The sequence below is a fragment of the Candida jiufengensis genome (assembly GCF_024610255.1).
Source record: "Candida jiufengensis strain CBS 10846 chromosome Unknown scaffold2, whole genome shotgun sequence".
Taxonomy (NCBI): domain Eukaryota; kingdom Fungi; phylum Ascomycota; class Pichiomycetes; order Serinales; family Debaryomycetaceae; genus Lodderomyces; species Lodderomyces jiufengensis.
This window is the reverse complement of record NW_026261561.1, coordinates 1419013-1442682: the sequence shown is the minus strand read 5'-3', so window position 1 is coordinate 1442682 and position 23670 is coordinate 1419013. Positions and strand designations below refer to the sequence as shown.

Sequence of the window (23670 nt, the reverse complement as noted above, 5' to 3'; positions counted from 1 at the left end):
ACTAAAATTGAAACTCATTCATAAAACCATATTACAAAATTACATATATATTAAAAAACTAAAGATTGAAATTATAAACGATGACCAGGAACTAAACTAAACAAAGTAGTTAAAATAGCAGTAAATAATAATATTAAAAACAAAACCCATAAACTTCTTTTTAATATAAATTTATATATGAATTTTTCTCTTATCCTTAACAATGACTTACCATTACTTTTTGAGAAAGTTTCCAGTATACCAAACCAAGCCATTACTGGATCAACTAAATATATGGATGACATTATGAAATAAAACCCAATTAAAAATGGTACAACTATAACTGGTCTTAATCCCTTTCTATAATTTAAGAAAATGAATATAAAACTTATCCAAAATCCAATGAATAAAAAGAAAAAACCTAATACTATTCTTATAAAGTTGGAATGATTTATATTTCTTGTTGCCATAAAATCCAAAAATTTAGGTAAATGATCATTTTCCAACTTGTTGAAAATATAATTTTTAACATAATTAAAAATATCAGGATCATCTCTACCATCAATTTCAATAGATTTTATAATATATGAATTCAAATTTGATGGGAGGTTTAAGTTTTTTTCTGAATCTTCTACAAAATATTTTAATAATAAATTATGTGAACTTTCTTTTAAATTTTCTCTTGTTATAAATGATTTATTATTTGTTGATAATGCAGGTGAATCTTTAATTAATTTTTCTAAAAGTGATGGATTTATAGTTGATTCTCTTTTTTTATTTAGTTGTATTTGTTGTGGACTATGGTTTTGATGATTTTGTAATAAATTAGAATTACTATTTTGTTGTAATGAAACATAATTTGATGCATTAACTACTCGATCAGCTTGTCCAATATCCAATTGATTTTCATATAATGAATCATTTGAATGAGGATGATGATCAATATCTGAATCATCATAATCTGTAAATAATCCAGAGTTTGAACTTATTCTTTTTTCAGGATTATATTGTGGTGGCTTATATGATGTTGATTGTAAAAAACTTGGTGATGATCTTGCTAAGCTATTATGAGATGAATTAAATTGTGAATTTGATAATGGCGGTGTCTTATTTAAGTTTGGTGGTGATGACACATTTTGATGACTTGTGGCTGTTGCAGGTTGATCAATTTCTGTATTATATTGTTCAATTAAATTTTTTAATTTTGGATCAATATTATCTAAATTTATATCACCTCTTAAAAATGCAGATAATCTATGAGAATCATTTTCTTCTAAAATATTATCATTTATAATAAGATCCAATAATATTGAAGAACTTAAAGATTTATGTTTTTGAGATTTTTCACTTATAGGATTTGAATTTCTTATATCATTTGGAGATTGGAAAAATGATTGTCTGTTATAATCAGATGATGAACCAGTTGTATTTTGTTGTTGATTTGTAGGGTTAGTTAATTGTTGATTATGTAGATCTGAAGAATTATTAAAATGTGAAGATTGTCTAATAATTGAATCTCTTAAACCTTTAACATAATGTTTACATAAATTTAAATGATTAATTAAATCAAACCAAAAATCTAAATAATCAACTTTTCCTTCAACATCTTGCATAAATTGATAAAATGTAAATAAATCAACTGGTGTCTTGGATTTATTAGCTAATATTTCTCCTAAAGTAGGTAATCTATTTAATTGTATTGATTGATTTGTACCATTTAAATTATTTAAATTTGATAAATAATTTGAATTTGGAAAATTCAGTTGATATTTTTCATCATACATTATTTATAAAATTGTAGTTGATATATTTTGAAATTGTAAATGAATTATGACTGTAAACCTATATAATAAATGAATAATAAAATGAACCAATTAAAAAAATGAAATATTTATGAAATGAAGACGTAATAAAAAGTGATGATAAATTGTGTAATTAAAAGAATGGCTAGCTTAATAAAACTAAATAAATGGAAACAACAGTATTAAAAGATATGATGAAGATGAATAATAAGTATAAATGTAGATGATGATTGATTAAGTTGATTATATTCGGTCTGTTATCTTCTAAATATGTTTAATGTCTTAGACAAAAAAAAAAAACTTTTTATTGATTTCGTTTATTTTTATTTTTTTTTTTTTTCGTAACTAATTAATTTTTTAAGATTGTTTACATTCTTTCTATTTAATATTTTCTTTATTTAAGTTTATTTATTTACATTTTCAACTGAAAATTATTATTATTTTATTACGAAGTATAATTTTAGAATGTAACATTAGTCTTATTATGGGACTATTCAGGATAAATAAATACTAGTAATCAGTAAAAGATTTTGAGATAATGTAGTGTTTCACCATCGCTTCAAAGTTCTAAATTTTTATTGATCATGTTGTTATCAATAAATTGATTTTTTTTACTACATTTCGCAACACATCTTGAATCGTGAATATGTAAGTATGTTCTGGTAAACCCTGTAAATGAAGTAATAGCAATGTAGTTTTGAGCTACTTGATGCTGCTCTTATTGAAAAACTTTGATACTTAGAAACTGTAAAATTATGCAATTAAGCAACGAGCATTTTGTTGCAAAATTTAAGCGAAATGAAGAAAACTTATTGAAGCAACTAAATTGTCACCATAAAGTCCCAGGAGTGGAAAAGAGGAAAGCTTTTGAATAAATTGAGGGTTTTTGACTAAAGTAAATAGTCTTAGAGATGTTCTCTCGTCAATCTTTTGCAGTTAGAAATCACTACTTTGACAATTTTGGCAACCAAATTTAGACGAAAAAAATCAATTAACTTGTAACGAAACTTTAAGAATGGACAAGTTTAGTTCAAATATTATGACAAATGCTTTTTATTGGGCCTAAGCTTTACTAATCTGAATTTATGACTTTCCTGTTGAGAATCTGTTACAAAAATACGAGGGAAATCGAAAATTTGATTAATATTTAATTCATTACAAATACAACATCGTCTAGAAAATGAAAAGCAGGGTAATGTTACTAGATATTAATTTATTAAATTTGAATATCTTATAAAACGAATCTTACAAATCAATAATTCTTTAAAAATCGAACTTCTTTTATTAAATTTCAAAAAAAAAAAATCTATAAATAAAAATTATTACTATTATTAATTAAAATTAAAACATTTTAAAAATATTCACAACAAAGCTTTTAAGAAATTATTATTAAACAAAATGACCAGCATTAAACCAAACAATCAATTTCAAAACTTTTATAAATCATCTTCATCTTCATCATCATCAACATCATCAATTTCTTCTTCATCATCTCCATTATCTTCCATCAATTCAGCTAAATCATCACTAGTAGTAGAAGAAGAACAAGAATTTAATCTTTCATTAATTTGTTCTTTTGATTGTACTGTACCTTGACATTGACCAGTTTCAATATGTTTTTCTAACCATTGAAAATTATTTTCAAAAAATTGAAAACATCCTGCACATCGACCACTATACATATTTCTTTCATTTGATTTTGTACCTGGTGGATAAATGAAATGTAATGCTTTTAAATGAGTTTTAAAAGTATCTCTTCTTGAAAACCCTCCTGTTGGATGACATTTTGTTCCATTTTTACCATTTTCTTGATAAAATGGACACATAAATGCTTTTGATGAATTATGTTTTTTTAAATGTCTAGTTAAATATCCTTTTACTTTAAAATTTGCTTCACAATGAGGACATTCAAAAGTATGATCTATTTTACCAGTTTTTGTAGTATATGATAATTTACGAACTGTTTGATTATTTGTTCTTGTGGTTGTTATTGTTGGCATTTCTTCGTTATATAATAAGGTATCTTTTTCCTTTTTGATGTGTATTTTTTTGGTTTTTGGTTTTGTTGATAATTTTACTTTTTTATTAGTTGGTGGTGATGGTTTTTCGGATTTTTGTTTTGGTTGTTTGTAGATTGTGTTTGTTGGTGAAATAGGTAAATCTGAATCATTTGTGTCATTTGATGAGGATGATGACATAGTTGGTGATGATATTTCTAACTTTCTCTTTTTAACTTTTTTTGATGGTTCTTGTTTAATTTGATATTGTGCTGGCAATGATTGAGATTGATTTTGATTTTGATTTTGAGAATGTAAAGTTAATTTATTATTATCATAACTGAAAGATTCTGGAGAAGACTTCAGGAATTTACCAAAAATTTCATCATCCAAGGGACTTAAAAATGAATCAGCTGAAGAAATAGATGAAGTTGTACCACCAATACTTTGTTGTAAATAATTTTCGTAACACTTTTGATTTTGTTGGTGGTTATTTAATTTTGGAATTTTGATACCATTTGATTCATTTTCTGGTTTCTGAAAATCATCGAAATATGGTGGTTGTTCATATTCTTGATATTCTTGATATCTTTGATAAGTTTCTTCATATGTTACATTATTTAATTGATCTTTACTTAATTTACTTGTCTTTGGTGAAAATGAAATTGTTGATTTATTCATTATATCAAATACATCCATTGTGTTTCTTTTTTTAGTTGATGCTTCAAAAATATTTTCATTGAATTTATTTGAAATGTAATTGTGATTGTGATGTTGATGAGCTTCAAAGAAATCATCAAACATTGGTAAATTTTGAATATGGTTTTGTTGATGATATTGTTGTTGTTGGTGGTGTTGTTGGTGTTGCATTTGTTGTTGATGTTGTTGTTGCATTTCATATTGATATTGATGTTGGTATAAAGGAGTAACAATATCATCATTAAATCCACCTTTGGTGTTAAAGCCTGGGTTATTAAAATTTGAAGAATAATTATTGTAATTTAAGTTATCATGATGTAAATCATTTTCTGGATGATTATTTTGTATATCAGTTATATTATTATTGTTGAAAAATTGAATTTGATCACCACCATCAAAACCTAAATCTAAATCATCAGCAGCACAATTTATTGGAAATGCTGAAACAGGAAATAATCTTTTTTGATTGTTGATATTAGTTATCTTTTTAATTGATGGAAATAACTCATTAATTCTTTTGGTACCATAAATTAATCTATTTAAAAATTTATGGATGTTGAATTGTAAGTTTAAGATACTTTTTGACGTAAATGGTTGATATATAATTGATGAGTTTATTGGATATGATTTTGAAATAGTATATAAATCCTCATTTGAAAAGGATTTAAATAATCCTATTGATAATATTGACATTTTATTGATTTGAATAGAATTAAAGTCGAACTTGATAGTAATAATTAGTTGAATAGGTGAATTGAATGTCGACGAGTTAAAGTGTTTTATTAATTAACTTTTTTAAAAATTTTGCAGTTATAATTGTATAGCGATTGATTCAAATAATAAATTAATTTCTTTTTAATATGGGAAAAGTTTCAAAATTATTATATATGAAATATGAGAATAAAATATTCTTTTAATTATACAGTTGACATAAAGTATATGGATGATATATATTAATGATCAAATTTATTTAAATGATAAATTCTAAAAGTATCTCCTCTTTTTTCAAATAAGATGTTGAATGAACTGAAATAATTAAAGTTCCAAAAAGGTTTCAAATATAAAAAAATATTTTATATAAAAAATTTGAAAAATTGATTTATATTTATTATTTATTATAAATTTAATCAAATAATAATAATTGTATTTAAATTAATTAGATATTATGTGATAATGGATAATTAAATAACAAAGAGAAATGATAATTCTTTAGTTTAAATTTGACTTGAAAGATTATGAAACTTTTCTTTATTCACAATTTTATTCTTTCTATTAAACCCTCCTTTTAATTTTAAATTTATTCTAAATTAATTTTGAAAGATAAACTAAAAATAAAAATCACGACAATTAAAATAACAATACAAAATCAAATTGAAGAAGAAGAACAATAAAAGGAAATTAAATATTTAATACAATTAACATCAAGTTGATCATCAAATAAAGCGAATTTAACAGAACAGATTATTGTTGTTTGGATGTTTAATTTGATTCATCTTAATAGATAAAGTATTATGTTAATGTAAATAAGGTTATAAATATTATTATAAATTTAATTTTGAAAAAGACCAAATTTTTGATGCCGTACGAAAAATATTTTAGAATTCTTTAAAGTTTTATTTGAAGTATTTATTTTAGACTTATGAATTTAATATTGAAAATAATCAAGCCAATAAAACTGTCAAAATTACTATTAAACACTTTTCTATTGATATCCACCACCACAGTTTAACTTTGAATTTTTATTAGTTAATATTATAAATATTAATATGCATCGGATTAAAGAAAAGTATATTTTATCCGAGATGACAGATTTTTCAAATAAGTTTCTTTTTTTTCTTTTATTCCAATGGGAAAAAAATTGTTTTATTTTTAGAAGTAATAAAGAAGGAATGAATTATAAAATGAGATAAAGATGATCACTAGTCATCCAAATGTTTTAACAAACCTTCAAAATAGATATAGTCTTATGACTTATAAATTAATTTAATCAAAGTGTTTAATAGATAAGAAGGTTATATTCTATTGAATCACCATTTTTTCGTAGGGCATTTTGAATTTTTTTACACAAAATTAGTAATTGAATAGAATAAATTTTATATCTCACCATTTGATAAGCCATCATACATGTAAGCCTAATTGTGGGTTAGAAGAATAAGTATAACGACTTAAATCTTAATCATTAAGAAAAACTAAAAATTGTAGAAGGTTTCAAATTGTAAATTATCATAAAAAGAAGGGGGAATTGTTACAAACCATTTTCATCAATAGATATGTATCGTAAAATAGCAATAATATAAGTGTCTTATCTTTATATTGAGAGTAATCTAAAACGAAATCTTGAAATCAATTATAAAGAACCTAAGATGATTTAAAATTCAATTGAATGATTAAAATTCTAAGATCTTGAAGTCCTATATCTCGGGGAATATCGATTCTTGAATTTCCTCAAAGATCGTTTAGGAAAAACTAAAATAAGTGTGGATAAATTTTAAGCTTAAGTTATTATACGTCTAAATGAAAATACAAATTTTAGTCGAGTTGATGATTGACGATTTTAATTTTTTTTCAAAAGAGAAGTTGTGAACTTTGGTTTCGGTAAACAACGTCAAAATTATTCACTCCACCATAATATTTTTGAGCTACTGGTTCTATGATCTCTAATTATCAAATAACAGTTGCTTTATTATCTGATTGAGAAAATTAGTGTTTCGTTGTCAATTATATCTTTCCTATAAAGGCGGTTACAAGTAATGACAATTACATCAATTGGGAAATAGTTCAAGCACAAAAACTATTGAAAATTGTCTAAAATCAATTTTGTGGATTTAGTAGACTTGTAATAAATCCGATTGTTCTCTTAAATTCTCGATTATTAAGTAAAATTGCGTCTGATCAAAATACAATAAATATTATTGATTGTCAATTTTCAAGGACAGTGTGTATGACAAATATCAATACTTGGTCCTATTGTTTTGCTGAGTTTCAAGGAACCAGAGATGATGTAGTACATAAGTAATAACATAGTGGAATATTGTTGGGCAATAATTGAGAAACCATATTTGCAATTGAATGGTGGTTGTTAGAAAAAATAATTTTGAGAAGTTATTCATCAATAGCGCAAAGAAACAATATTCTTGTGTCACATAACCGCAGCCTAAACTCAAAACAAGTCAACGTCAAATACTTAAAAAGTTGAAAAGTGACAAAATTGCTTTACTCCACAATTTTAAAAACTCTAAATTAATCGAACAAAATTCTTTCTTCTAACGTTTATTGCCGATTGAGTGATTGTTACTTCTTATGCAAAGACGCCCTTCAATAATGCAATATATTACATATCATCAAGGTACTTATTGTCCTGGTGGAACACAATTGATGTTGTAAAGTAAATACAAATTTTAAGAACAATTAACGATGTGTATAGACGAAGTGAAGAGTAGAAAGGATCCATCTTTTCAATTAAATAGATGCGCTTATTGAAAAATTCAGAATTATATTGAGAAGTGTCTTAACCAATTGCAGCTGAGGTATATTTGATGACTTGTAGCTATTTTGATGGAGTTAGGTTTTAATAACCAAACTAATTAAGGTTTTTTAGATTCAAGGTTAAAAACCCTAATCAATGAGCTTGGTGTGGTTTATATTTTGTCAATCTTTAAGACATATAAAAGTTTAAATTATTTGGACTAAAAATTGAAAAATTTTTAAATTTAATTTTGCTTCTATTTTTAAATTTGACATAATATCAATTGATATTTACGAACTTTTTCTTTTTCTTTTCTTGGAATGTTTCAAAATCTTGTGCTACTTTTATTTTTTAACTTTTAATTTTGGTTGCAAATCTTGAAACATATGAACAGATCCAGCAGATCAGTGACTTGTATTTTTGCAGGATATGAAATGAATGCTCGTACATATTCTGATATGAAATTTCGAAATGTTCATTATATACCCTCGGCTACTTAATTTTCAAATTTTTAGATATTTAGATTAAGTTTAATTTTTTAGTTTGGAATTTTTCAAATTACCAAATATTTTAGTCATCTATCGAAGATCCATTGAAAAGCCATTGAAAATCTTTTGTAACAACGTTACAATCATACAGATCAAAGCCCTCACTAAGTAATCAAATCTAGAGAATAATAAGGAGAAGCCAAAATTAAACAATATAATAAGTAATCGCCAGATCATACGATGTGTTTCTCCATTATCAATTGAGATTTAGATTGACAATGAAAGAGTTTTTAACTTCGAAACAAAAGGTGTAAGCAAAACCGAATTTTGTAAATTTTTTTGACTCCTGAATATTTTCTTATCTTTTGATCCTTAATTTTTGCTTTCGGTTTCAAGTATAATTTTGCATCAATAGATAACAAAATCAGAAATTGATTAATAAACAGAAATATTTAAAGATACGAAATTTTAATCGAAAAGGTAATAGGTTATGTTAATTTTGTCCTTCTATTTCCCCCAAATTCAAGAAAGATTGATGAGAAACATTAAAAGCAGAGTATCACAATCAGAACTGAGAGGTCAATACGTATATTCTCCAAGTTTCATACTTATGGTAGTTTTTTAATTTTCTTTCATGTCTATCACAATGTGTAATTAGACGAGTTAAATACGGGTTTTGTGTATCCAATTCTCAAGCATTATTTTCGAGACATAATTTTACACCAAAAAATGAGAGTTGTTATGACCCGTCGAGACTGACAATTAACAATTAATTGACATGACTTAAAAAGTAACATAAAGTATTGAATAATGCTATTGAATACTAAGAAAAAAAATTGAAGGTTTTGGGTAAATGATTCCGCCCAGGATCGAACTGGGGACGTTATGCGTGTTAAGCATATGCCATAACCAACTAGACCACGGAACCAATTTTTAGTGTAAAAAATTGCATGGTTTTCTAAGTCATTTACTGCTACCGCAAAAATTAAAGGATTCACCATTGACTATATCAAACTCTTGAAGCTTCTGCCATCGGGGAAACTGACCTAAATTATGATTGATGACTTTTTTTGCCTCTTCTTCTTTGCTTAAGCTAGTAAACTTTGACTTTTCTTCAAATTTTCAGAGCAATTAAAATTTCAAAAATTTGCAGCAAATTTCATTCAAATTGAACAACTTGCTGCGAAATAATAAATACAGAAAAAGCCGATGGACGTAGTTCTCAATTGAATCGAGGTCAATACCTTTACGATTTGATACGGGCTAAGGACTTTGTTGAGCGCGATGTTGAAAGTAGAAGATAATAAAACAAACTATAGTGAAAGATGCTAAAATCTTATACTTTTATAAATAAGACAAGAATTATCTATTAAGTGCTATCATTCCAAATAGAATCATCAACAAAGTATAGCCAACACATACCGTTCCAACTGCTTATTACTCCAATAGCGGAGTAAGTTGAATATATCATCAAATTCAAAAATTCAAACTTCTTCAAAACATGATATTTATTTTTTAATAAATCAATCAATGTAGTTATTGTAAGTACCAATATAAAGCTTAGTATGTATCCATTAACTATTCTATCAACAATAACTCCACTAGTCTTGTTTTTCGGTATTCTTGTAACTTTTTTAAAATTGAAGTAAAAAATAATGTACCATAAAAAGGTATATATCACCTTAACTAGCCATTCATTACATGTGAAAATTAAAGGAAACAATGACGCATACCCACAAGCGACTAATAAATTATAAGCAGGCAATAATTTAACATCACGACATACTATTAAAGTCATTGGAAAATTCACTAACAATATGGCTTTTTCATGTACATGCCATCCAAACAAAAATGAAGCATACCCACATAATGTCATTGCTCCTATAAATCTTCTATATGTTGGTTGTAAGAATAAGGGGATTAATGCCATGATTTGATAAAATAAAGTTAATAAGAATGTTAGTTTTGCTGTAATTTGAGGTAATATGAAAAATTCAATATCTCCAACTATACCTCTTGTTGAAGTTTTCAATAATTCATCATTTTGTAGTAGGCTTGAATCAAATTTGAAAATCTTAAGAAGAAAGAATCGACTGACTGGTATTTTCTTGTAAACTTGGATTAAAACTCGATCAACGAAAGAATAAATCGCCCACATATTTGGAGCCCAATATGCATGAGTTAAACCACGACTGAATGGGAACAACCTGCCAAATAATTCAGGTAATGTATTATAAAATGGTAGAAATGCAATTGCGAAAACTCCAATCACTACCACACCCAACTTTATTGAATTTCTCCACTGTATCAAGTTCAATAAATTAATGAAAATATTCTTCCTCTTATTCCATGATAAATTCAAACAATAAGATCTTAATAAAAATACAAATACAGCAGGTGCCAAATATAAATAAATATGTTTAAAACAAAGCAAAACAGAAAACCAAAATCCACACCACAAATACTTCTCTAATCTTGCACTATTTAAGCAAAGAAATAATATTCCATACATCATTCCATTGTACTGAAAATGGATATGATCAATTATCAAAAGACCAGGTGATAGTGCTAAACTTGCAGTAGCTACATACATTCTTCTCTTCATTGAATATGAAGATGATGTATCTATTATCCATTGTAATGCTAAAAATAATACAATTTCACTAACAATAACTGTAATTCTTTGGAAATATATAGTTGGTAATCCATATTGACCTTTTGATACAATGTCTAAACATCCATCATTTTTGACAATAGTTGGTACAAACTGTGATAGTACCCATTCAAAATATGCAAAAAACGGAGGATAATCCAATGTCCATTGTGAAGTATTTTCAGTATACCATTGAGATAGTGGTAATTTATTAGTTATAGCTAGCCAATTCCTATGTACATCAAAATCAGTTGAATGATAACCAACCATTAATAGTAGTTTTAATGCTAAGGAACATATCCAAATGTTTTTTAGACTATATCGTCTTTCTTCACTTGGATTTATTTGAGATATGGGACCATTCTTGGCCATTGTTGAAATAATAATCCAAAATGTTGTTAACTAAACTTGACTCTAAATTTGTTTGGTGAAAAATAATTTACAAACACAAAATCGGATACGCGTTTTAAAGAGGTATCAAATATTTCAATTAATTAATATACATTAAGAATTACCAATCTATTTCTTCTAAAACTTTATCTTTTCTATCAAATAATTGTCTTGATTCTTGATTAGCTTTGACCTTATTGAAGTACACGGAACAATCTCGATTAACACAATTGTTAGTATATTGATTCATTGACCCACCAGGTAAAAAAACATTTGAAACACATTTTCTACAAGTATTTTCAATTTCAATAATTCTTGATTCTGTTGTTTTACAACTCATCATTACATTAGTCGATAATTGTTCTTTGTCAAATGAACAATTTGAGCATACATATTCACTTCCATCTAATCTATTACCACAGATTAAACATGAATCATTATAAATACTTATTACATTTGTTCTTGTGAATCTTGGCATTTCCTTGTACCAGCCTCTTACATCTGCTCCAATTAAATTGAAAATTCTTTCTAGTGGTGGTATTAATACTCTTGTGATGTAATATTCATAATCCAACATTAATGGTTCTGAAGTACTCAAAGTTTTGATAAAGTCTTCGGGAAACATAACACGATCTTTGATTCTGTTCTTTGTTGAATCTCTAATAACTAAATATGGGACTCTTTCCTTATACTGTGGTTCTTTTCTTGGATCTTCTTCGGCTGCTTTACTTGAAAGTAATGCACCAGGTGGTAGATATCTTTCATCTTTATAATCACCATATTTGACTGCTTTTGCGAAACAAAAGTCATTAATTGAGATCTTGTTGAAAAAAATCTTATAAAATTGCTTTAGTGAATACTCTTTAACTTTTGATAAATCTTTTGTTTCAAATAAAATTCTTAGGGCCTTTTCAGTCATTTTTGCTTGTGCAGGTACACCATCTCTTCTAACTGTTTCAATACCCTTGGCATCAAATTTAGGTATTTTTTGATTTTCATATTCATATGAATAGCCAACATAACGCTTTTTAGCTAACAAAACACTGGGGTGATATACTTTTTCAAATTTTAATTGTAATGGATCTGGAAAATAGTCAGTAACAAGATTGGCAATTTCTCTACCCAGTTTGAATGCTTCAGCTTTTGACTTACCTGGGAAATAAACAAATAAAGAATCTGTATCACCATAGACAACTTTGGCACCATATCCACCACCTTCAATTAATTCAATTGATTTTTCTAAAATTTCTCTACCACTTGATACAATTGCATCCGCAATATCTGAATTGGGCATTCTACCACTAAATGTGGCTGAAGTATAACCATAAGTAACATTTGCAATTAATTTTAAAGCTATCTGTCTTGAGTTATATAATTTTTTTAATTCTTTATCATCATTAAACATTTTCATGACTGCTTTTGTCTTGATTCTAATATTTAAAATTTCTTCCAACATTTTGGCTAAAATTGATTTTCTAACATGACTCTTAACAAAAGCATATCCATTTGGTGATATGTTTATAGCATCGTCTTGGTTTAGTAAGTCTACTATTCCAGGTGGTAGATTCAAACTTTTTAAATAACCAATGTTATTCTTCTTCGGTTTATAGTTATGTAATTTCCCAATCAATGTAGAATAACAATAGTTGTAAGCAATCATAATTGAAGGGTATAATGATTGAAAATCTAAAACAACCAAGGGAGACTTATAAAAATTCGCTGTTGGTTCCATCACCAATGGAAGACACTCAATAGGTCTTAATTCATGAACTTGAATTTTAGAAGGTGAATTCAATAATATACTTTCTGGTTTTGAAATTCTGCATAAAATTGATTCAACTTTATATTGTGAACCACGATAATAATTGGAATTAAATTCAATTCCAATTAATCTTGAGTGTTCCACATTTCTAGTGATTAATTCTTGTACAACAATAATTTTCAAAGTTAATTCAATTCTTTTCATATAATAAGATAAAGCAACGTACAAATCTTGGAAATTACCACTACTCAACCAATTTGAAATTTGATGAAGCAGATACCTGGGTAATGATTTATGTAATAAGTGATAGCACACATTCTCCAAAGTATAACTAGTCAATGCTAAATCAGATTTCACAATTCTCCAAACATTTATAATATGTCTGCCACTTATTTCAATATTTGCAGTATGTGTATATCCCCATCTATCTCCAAATTTACCATTTGATCTATGTGTGCCTCTACTTAAATCACTCATAATATTAACTTCATAAACTTCACGAAATCTCTCGACTATATAACCCCAAGACATTGAATTTACTTCATAACCAGATAAAATATCAGGATCAAAAATTTGAACTAATTCAACTAACCTTTCAACCATTTTTTTCTCTTCATCAAAATGTTCAACATGTTGACCTAATGATTTACTTAAACTATTGAGCAATTTCAAATCAAAAGCACCATATACCAAAATACCTGACTTAATTTTAGATTTATCAAACATTTCATTAGCATCTTCAAATGAATAAAAAATAAAAGAAATAGGATCTCTTAAAGGATCAGCAGCTAATTTTGAATTTGGAGGACTAACATGTATTTCGACATGAAAATCACTTAAATAATTGAATTCATCAGGTTTTCTCGTAACTTTTTCTGAATTATAACTAAATTTATAGTCATTTGATTGGGTAACTCCCGGTTCAATTTGAGATCTATATTTTAATTTCTTCTTGATAATTTTAGATTCTTCATTTTTGAGCCAATCTAATATACTTTTCTTACTTGGTGGTTCTAATTGATATTGCCAAGTTCGACAAGAATTGACTATAGGAGATTTACCACTAATAGTAGGGTCTACCATGTCCAACTTTGGTACTGTATCTTCATTCTTTAATTGAACATGCATTCTTTGATTCGCAAATATAAATGGCCTTAATGGTATATCATCTTTTTTACTATAGTAAGGATCTGTATAATTGATTTCTAAAATACCAGAATCTTGAAACAGTTTTGCATAATTTTCCTTTTTTAACAGGTCAGGAATTACCACATCATATTCATTTTTACCTGGTTTCATATTTATCAAATTTTTGGTAGTTGGTTGAATTGGAGTTGGAGTGAATGAAAAATCTTCAATAGATGATAAAATATCAATACTTGGCTTTTTAGTAGCTTTTATGGCACCATTTCCATTTCTTTGAGTCTTAAACTGAGTCATTGTTTTCATTATTGTTTCATCAAATTCTTCAGCAGAGTCAAAATCTTCAATCTCATCATTTTCATCTTGTAAATTATCTGTTTTAGGACTTCTACTATCTTCTTTATCTTCATCTTCTTTGTCTTCATCTTCTTCGAAATTTACATTCCCTAGGTTTTCTTGATCTTCTATTTCATTAACATCAACTCCAATTTCACTCATTAAGTTAACTTCTGCCTTTTCTGTATCGGTATCTGAATCATCAAATATTTCACGAGATACTTCGGGTTTGGGATTTAATTCTGGTGATGGTATACTTGTTATCAGTTGCAGCATTTTAAATAAATCATTATATTCTCCCCAAATTAATAAATTGTCTCCAAATTTCATTCTTTGATCATGAAACTGTTTATTCTTCTCAATGTCTACCGTACTAAAAGAAGTATAAAAATCTTCCAATATATCAAAATCGAAAGCTTCTTGAGAATGTCTATCTTTTATCACTTCTTTAGAATATTTGTCAAATCCCATTGAATTCAGTGATCCATTAATTTGTATCAAATAAGCTAATAATTCATCTAATTGTTGTTGATTTGACCATTTAGTTGAACCAGTTCCAAAATAATTTCTTGTTTTTGACTCCAAAACATCGACTGACACATCATACTTGGAGTTTTTCAAATGACATTGATATTTTAAATCATTGTAAATATGTTTTAAAGAGGACAAATAAATTTTAGGGTTCCCATCTAATTCATGTTTATAACCATGCTTGGGATAACCAAAAACTTTTAAATCTCTCTGATATTCATTAAATTCATTTCTCTCAGTGAAATCATCATGTAATTCTCTAGCACTTAACCAAGATCTATTAACAATAGCACTAGTTGTTATATCCATTTCCAACATTGACTTACCAATTCTTGTAAATGTTTGTAAATTACCACCATCAATCAACACATTATCTGATGTTATGAAATTTTGTAAAAATTTTATAAGTGAATAAATTTGAGATTGATTATAAGCTTCACGGCTTACATCTGTGAATAAGGGAGTTCTAAAGTATAATCCACGGGTCTCAGGTCCTTTGTTAATGTGATCTTTGTCAACAAGTAACCAACCACAACCAAATAAATTAAAATCGGTCAAAAATTGTAAAAGGATAGGAATATGAACCTCGTAAACGTACGATGGTGGAGGTTTCCCTTTGTTTTCGTCATTATCATTCATATCAAATTTGTGTAAACTTATTTTATTTTCTTGAAACATTCTGGATAGTCTGTTTTTATATAATGGAGACAACACTGATACCTTATAGAATATTTTATAACCTAATTGGAACCCATAAATTGGTACACCTTTACACATAGAAACATTTGCAATATATTTTCTTAATCTTTTCGGTTGCTTTGCCTCTTCTACTTTTTCATCTTTCTCATCATCACCTTCCGCTTCAACTTTATTCTCCTCTTCCTCTTCATCATCAATCTCTAATTCTTGTTCTTCAGTACCTTTCCTACCGCGTCGTTTTTTAAAAGATTCTTTCATAATGTTCTCCAAATAATTTGTAACTTTGTCCAAATATTCCTGACTTTGCAACTTAACATAATCCGTTTCATGACAATCAACGTAAAAATAAGGATAAAAATTATGAACATGAATAATCACGTTAAACACAGAAGATTTTGTGGCTGGTGTATCATTATTTAATTTCCTTCTTTTACTTGGTGATAATTCAAGCCCTGGTGATTTATGTTCAACATTTATAGAACCATATATTCTAATTACGGGCACTTGTGAAACTTTAGTATATAATTGATCTAACTTTGTTGGAAATGATTGATAAGTATCATAATCATTAATTTGAATCTTTAAATGTGATGACGAAGTCGAATGATTTGACCAATTTATTGAACTTACATCAAATGTTGAGTTATTTAAAGTTGTATCATCATGACTTTGTTTAGTAATCATATATATTAATCATCTATATCTTTTTTTTATATTCATTAATTTTGGTTGCTTGATTGATATCTTTACTGGCATTAAATATTTACACATACATTTTTTTTCCTTATCAAAATAATTCTCGTTTCAAATAAATTATTATATTCAAAATTTAATATTTTGAAACACTTGAAACCAAGTAAAGTATGTAAAGATCAAGAGCTGATTTACTTAGCTTGAACTGATATCTCCCTCATTGTTTTACAACTGTTAAAATAAATGCTTTAAAGTTGAGAATTTGAGCCCTTGATCATATAAATTACGAACTTACTAAGTGTACAATAGTTGAATACGAGCACATGAAATTAATCGGTTGCACAACAAATATTTCAAGCAAAGATCTCAGAGTAATAAGTTTGTAGAGCTAATTTGTTGGCTGGAAAGACAAAGTCTCACTTGAAAAAAGAGGGAGAATTACTTAATGCTTATCTAACACTTCAGTTAATTCCCATATTTTAGTTGTAAATTATTATAAGTTCTTTCAACTAAAAAGAATCTCATTCAATATTTAAGATTCATCTTTTTGACATCAAATTATTCAGAGTTTCAATCGGAGATAAGTATTTCAAAACAAAATTTGATAATTGCTAGATACAGACGATTGAAAAGTATCATTAAGATATCATGGTTCCAATAATACATAAAATAAAAATGATTTGAAACATTTAGATATATATATGATTATGTGTAACGGATTTCGGAAGTTTCAATCAAATTGCAGGGGACAAAAATTATTAATTTTACATATAATACATCTGTGAATTTATTACAATAGCTTTGAACTAAAAAGCTTTTCAAACCGTTTCGAGATTAGTCTGACAAAGACGGGCCAATTCAAATTTTTTAATACAATTGTTCATCTGTAAAAATCTCCACTTTTTTTTTTCCAATACTTTATATATTTATTAACACTTGATACTCAAACACACTATTTTTTGTAAAAAAATGTTATTTAAAAAAGCTCTATTTAGGTATTCTGGATTAGCACCGACTGCAAAATTAATTCAGTAAATTTAATTTAAACATTATTAATAATTCTTTGTAAAATTTCAATTCATACAAGTATTTTTTATGTATTCTTTAAAAAGCGCAAATAAAAATAATGTTTCGTTTTAAGACCGGTCTTCGTAAATTTAGTTCCAAATACCGTATATACTCAAGTTTATTTAATAATCATCAAACAGCTCAGAACTTTTACTACAAAGATCATTGGGAAAGTGAGTCTTTTCGATAAAAAATCGTATATCATTACATGTATAGTCGGTTGTAATTTTTAACATGAATTTAAGAAGGTATATAGCTCTAAGGTTGGTAAATCTTTCCTTTTACTTTTCTTTTTGCATTTGTACAAGTATTGGAACTAAGGCGGTTTTTATATTATTTATTTTGCTTTGAAACTTCATAAAATTTTTTCAAATTTGAATTGGATTAACAAAGAGAACTATTATTTACTTTGACATGTTTAAAGCAAGTTTAGTTGTTGCATTCCAAGAGATGATGTCAAAGAATGTAGTCTTGATTAAATATGTTCGGTTTTATTTAAAACATAGGCTTCAACTTGAAACCATCACGGAGTTATTGATAATAAATTGATTTTGCAACTTCGGTATTCCTTTTTGCATACTTTATAATTATTCTCTCATATACTTTTCTATTCGTATGTTTTAGATCTTTAAATCAGGTTATATAATTTGAGTAAAGGTTATGAACTGATGGCTAATGATTTCACTCGACTAGCATTTAAAATTATTATCTTGGTGGTCTATTTCTCAATTAAACCAACAGATTATAAAATAAATTCCTCTTACATTTAGTGGAGAATCAAAGAAGTTTGAATGAAAATGGAAAAGCAATTGTGTATTAAGGTTGTATTCTCGAAAAGAAGACCTTTATTGTTTCGAGTAAGTTAATTTGCCTCAAAAACGAATTAAGTACTAATTGTTATATATTAATCCAAATTTTAAGGAGATTATGGAATGTAAAAATTATTAATATTCATATTATAATTAATTATTAAAGTAAGATGTATTAAATAAATAATATCTAATGTACCAATTACTGTATATGACCTTTTAATTTAATTTAATTAATTTAATAGAATAATATATTCCTTCTCATATATATATATATTTGAAGAGAAAACATCTCTTGATCAATTTAAATATAAATTTTCTTTCTTCTTTCAACATTTTCACTATTTCTCATTTACTTTAATTATAGATCTTAATTTGCTTTGTTAAATATTAACAATCAAATTATTATTAAGTAAAAATAAAGTGTGAGAAAAAGAAAGAAAGAAATAAAAGAAAGGAAATCAACAAGATTTAAATAATTATAATATTCTATTGATAAAATATTATATTATATATTCACTAGACTAAAATTATTATTTCATTAACATTATTATATAAATAGAAAATTATTATCATTATATTTATGATTATTCATATTAAATCATAATACAATCAATTATATATAATTTTGAATGTTCTTTTAAAATACGAAAAGAAATATATTAGAAATCATATAAATTTAAATTTATTCATTCCTTTTACAAATTAAGTTTATTGTTAATTGATACCTATATAAAGATCAACAACCCTTTAATTATGAGTGATATAGATAACATTAAAGAAAAAAATGATATTGAATCACAATTTGATCATTTTTCATTAGATGATACAAAGAGCGATTTGTCATCATCATCATCTTCAAAACCATCAAGAAATAATTCAACTTCATCGACAAATTCAGATAAATCATTGAATTTAAATAATCAACCACCAATTGCATCTCCCCCTATATCATCAGCAACTACCCCAGGTTCAACAACAACTTCAGTACATACCCCAATAAATGGTGATATTCAAGCAAGATTAATGGCATTTCAACAAAGACGTTCAAAACCTGCATCTGAACCATTAAATGTATATAAACCAAATTTACCATCAACTCCAAAAGCAAATCCATTAAAACCTGGACAGTTCAATAGTGATTCTATACTTGAAACAATTCATAGTAATAATTCATCACTTGATTCAGGAGATAACCAAACGAATGATGAAAACTTAAATACACCAGCATCATCATCATCAACAACAATAATAAACAATAATGCAAATTCTCATCCATCAATAACTCCACCACAATTAAATATGCCAAATAGATACCCGTTATCAAATAGATTTGCTTCTATTAATGGAGCAGGTCCACAACTATCTCAACAAGGAGGTCAACAACAAGCACCAGCTAAAAAATTACCATTATCTCAAAGAAGAGGCATGAAACTAAATACAAATGCATCACCAATGAATCGATCATCATCTCAACCTTCTAATACCCCATCATTATCATCAACAACAATTGCATCACCACCACCATCAAGTCTAAATTTAAAATTAAATACTTTAAATCCACCAATAAATTTTGAATCATCAGCAGTGGGATCACCGGGTGAAGAACCAACTCATTCATCAACTTCATCAAGACAACAATTATTTGCAAATCATCAAACAAATCCAAAACTAGGTACCCCTAATGAATTATCAAGAAGATTATCAGAGAGAAAGAAAAAACCAAATTTAAAATTAAATTTTGATTCTTCAAATAGTAATTTACCTTCAAGAAATAATAGTTTAAGTAAAAGTTCAACACCTGGTTCAATAAATTCTGACCAAAATAATGATAACACTCCAGGAAATAGTCAATCAGAACCTCAATTGCAAGGATTATTTGCAAATTACTCAAAATATATAGATATAAAATCAGGACAATTAAATTTTGCTGGAAAGGCAAGTTTACACTCAAAGGGGATAGATTTCTCAACTGGATCATCATTTAGAGTATCATTAGAAGAATTTGAATATTTAGATGAATTAGGTAGTGGTAATTATGGATCAGTGTCAAAAGTTTTACATAAACCTACTGGTGTTTTAATGGCAATGAAAGAAGTTAGATTAGAATTAGATGAAACTAAATTCACTCAAATTTTAATGGAGTTGGATATTTTACATAAATGTGATTCACCTTATATTGTTGATTTTTATGGCGCCTTTTTTGTTGAAGGTGCTGTTTATATGTGTATTGAATATATGGATGGTGGTTCATTAGACAAGATATTTGGTAATAATATTGGAGTTAAAGATGAAATTGCATTAGCTTATATGACTGAATCAGTTGTTAGAGGTTTAAAGGAATTAAAAGATAATCATAATATTATACATCGTGATGTTAAACCAACAAATATTTTAGTGAATTCAGCTGGGAAAGTAAAACTTTGTGATTTTGGAGTTTCTGGTAACTTAGTTGCTTCATTAGCTAAAACAAATATTGGTTGTCAATCATATATGGCGCCAGAAAGAATCAAAAGTCTAAAACCAGATGACGCTACATATTCAGTACAATCAGATATTTGGTCATTAGGATTAACTATATTAGAATTAGCAGTGGGACATTATCCTTATCCAGCAGAAACTTATGATAATATATTTTCACAATTGAGTGCAATAGTAGATGGAGAGCCACCAAAATTAGATCCTTCAATTTACTCAAAAGATGCTCAATATTTTGTGAAATCATGTCTCAACAAGAACCCAGATTTAAGACCTTCCTACTCAGCTTTATTACAACATCCTTGGTTAGTTAATTCAAGAGGTAAAGAACAACACCTAGACAAAATGGTTCAAGAAAGAATAGCAGAATTGAAAAATGAAAAATCTGGTGGTGCTTCAAACAAGGCAGCAGTTTCAATTCCTCAAAAAGCCAACAAGGATGAAAGTGTTCAATCATTATTAAGAAATAAAGTCAAAGCCCCTGCTTTACATAGAGGTGGGTTACAACAAGTCAACAAGAATTTCCTCAATAGTCGTTAAATTCCTAAAATTCAATTCATTATCATATTACTACTTCACATTTATTTTTTGCATTTTGTATAATTTTATAGACTTCATTTAATTAAATAAATAATAAATATATTATCAACTATTTAGAAAAATACATACAATAAAAACTTTATCATTAAATTTTAAGCACTTTAAAGCATTTTAGACATAAAAGGACCATCTAATTCATAACCTAATTTAGCATAATAATTTCGAACTCCAACTCCCGAAATAACTGAAATTTTTTCTGATCCATGTTCTTCTTTTGCTATTCTTGCTGCTTCTTCCATCAACAATGTACCAAAACCTTGATGTTGGAATTTTCTTGGATCTCTTGAATGTAAAGGTACAACGGAACCATAAACATGTAATTCTCGAACTATTGAAGTTGGTTGTTTTGTGAATTCTTTTCTATATGTATATTTCTTACTTGCTTTTCTTAACCTTAATAATCCAATCAAGATATCTTGTTTTGGATCTTCATAACTCAAAAAGGTTTCCCATCCACCATTAGCATAATAGTCTCTTCTTATTAATTCAACTTGATCAGGTACAACTTTATGATGAACTTCTTGTATACCAACTTCTCTTGTTCTTACATCTCTACATGAAGTACCAAAATCTTTCATTCTTGCTAATGCTAATTCTCTTAAATTACCATTTTCAACACCTGAAGTAACGAGGGGCATGGGAATATCTCTTTGAACTCTATATATTCTTGTCCATGGTGGTACTAAAGCTAATATTCTTGCAACTAAATCAATTAATGCATTTGCATTATAACTCTTGTACAATCCCTTTTTCCATAATTCATAAAGTCCCGTACCTCTAATGACTAATGTTGGATATAACTTTAATCCATCAGTTCTAAAATCTGGATTATCAAAATATTCTTTAAATTGTTCTAAATCTCTTTCCATTCCTACATTAGGTAAATCAGGCATCATATGACTAACAACTTTATAACCAGCATCTTTAGCTACTGCAAAAGTTTCACACACAGATTTAACAGTATGACCTCTATTTGTATCTCTTGCAACATCTTCATAAACTGATTGTACACCAATTTCTAATCTTGTACATCCATATTTTAACATATCACTTAAATGAGTTTCAGTACAATAATCTGGTCTTGTTTCAATAGTTATACCAACACATTTAGTTTGTGATTGTTGACTGAATTCAATAGCTTCATCTATATTAGTACCATTGAAACCAGTTAATGCATTATGTAATTGTGTTATAAAACCTTCTCTATAATCTATTGGTAAAGACATAAAAGTTCCACCCATAATAATATATTCAACTTTATCAATAGAATGTCCTAATTTTCTTAATTGATCTACTCTACCTCTTGCTTGTTCATATGGATCATACCTTGCTCTAATAGCTCTCATTGATGTTGGTTCATAACCAGTATATGATTGAGTTGAATATTCAAAATCTGAATCAGGTCCACCAGGACAATAAACACATATATTCCCAGTGTATGCGATATGAGGACATCTATGAGGTTTACACATAACTGCTACGACAGCTATTCCCGAGGCTGTTCTAACTGGTTTGGCTTTTAATTTAGGTATAAGATATTTCTTGTGTTGATCTGGTATTGATGATATTATATCTGTTAATCTTGGTTGATTTTTTAGTTTATATTTTTTGGCATATCTTGTTATTAATCCATTTAAATTTATGTCCTTTGAAGATTTAAGAGATGATACTAATTCTAATGATATATCTGCACAACATTGTATGAATCTTTCTTTTTCTGGTATTTGTTTAGTTTGTGCTGGCATTATAAGTGATTAATGATATCGAGGTTGATTAAATAATAAATGATAGTTAATAAATAAGTATAAATTAAATGAATATATGATAATGAATAAATTGGTATTTGGTATAAAGTTGTATGATACTCCAATATCTGTTATCTAAAACAAAATATAGTCATCTTAATTATAATAAAAAAGATTTAAATAATACTTGATTGTCATGAAACCTATAGATTAGACATATAAAAGTTACGACATGAATCAATGTATAGTTGAATGAATGAATTATATTAGAACATTTTGAAATAATTTTTGATCAATTTTTTGTTATCTTCTGCAAAAAGCTTGAAAGAAGC

General features: G+C 27.1%; 6 protein-coding genes across 6 annotated transcripts; 1 reads left to right on the top strand and 5 right to left on the bottom strand. All coding sequences in view use genetic code 12, as the record gives it.

Moving 5' to 3' along the window:
• Positions 1 to 71: 71 nt before the first annotated feature.
• Positions 72 to 1763, bottom strand: RAX1 (Rax1p; the record flags this gene model as incomplete). The annotated part of the gene is made up of 1 exon (XM_051764264.1): positions 72 to 1763. One exon carries the CDS (start codon positions 1761 to 1763, stop codon positions 72 to 74), a length of 1692 nt encoding a protein of 563 aa, XP_051619712.1.
• Positions 1764 to 3217: 1454 nt separating this feature from the next.
• Positions 3218 to 5170, bottom strand: STP1 (Stp1p; the record flags this gene model as incomplete). The annotated part of the gene is made up of 1 exon (XM_051764263.1): positions 3218 to 5170. One exon carries the CDS (start codon positions 5168 to 5170, stop codon positions 3218 to 3220), a length of 1953 nt encoding a protein of 650 aa, XP_051619711.1.
• A 4630-nt stretch (positions 5171 to 9800) lies between these two features.
• ALG8 (dolichyl-P-Glc:Glc1Man(9)GlcNAc(2)-PP-dolichol alpha-1,3-glucosyltransferase) lies at positions 9801 to 11456 on the bottom strand (the record flags this gene model as incomplete). The annotated part of the gene is made up of 1 exon (XM_051764262.1): positions 9801 to 11456. One exon carries the CDS (start codon positions 11454 to 11456, stop codon positions 9801 to 9803), a length of 1656 nt encoding a protein of 551 aa, XP_051619710.1.
• A 139-nt stretch (positions 11457 to 11595) lies between these two features.
• REV3 (Rev3p) lies at positions 11596 to 16629 on the bottom strand (the record flags this gene model as incomplete). The annotated part of the gene is made up of 1 exon (XM_051764260.1): positions 11596 to 16629. The coding sequence occupies one exon, from the start codon at positions 16627 to 16629 to the stop codon at positions 11596 to 11598; it is 5034 nt and encodes a 1677-aa protein (XP_051619709.1).
• A 2642-nt stretch (positions 16630 to 19271) lies between these two features.
• PBS2 (mitogen-activated protein kinase kinase) lies at positions 19272 to 21533 on the top strand (the record flags this gene model as incomplete). The annotated part of the gene is made up of 1 exon (XM_051764259.1): positions 19272 to 21533. One exon carries the CDS (start codon positions 19272 to 19274, stop codon positions 21531 to 21533), a length of 2262 nt encoding a protein of 753 aa, XP_051619708.1.
• A 161-nt stretch (positions 21534 to 21694) lies between these two features.
• ELP3 (Elongator subunit) lies at positions 21695 to 23338 on the bottom strand (the record flags this gene model as incomplete). The annotated part of the gene is made up of 1 exon (XM_051764258.1): positions 21695 to 23338. The coding sequence occupies one exon, from the start codon at positions 23336 to 23338 to the stop codon at positions 21695 to 21697; it is 1644 nt and encodes a 547-aa protein (XP_051619707.1).
• Positions 23339 to 23670: the final 332 nt, after the last annotated feature.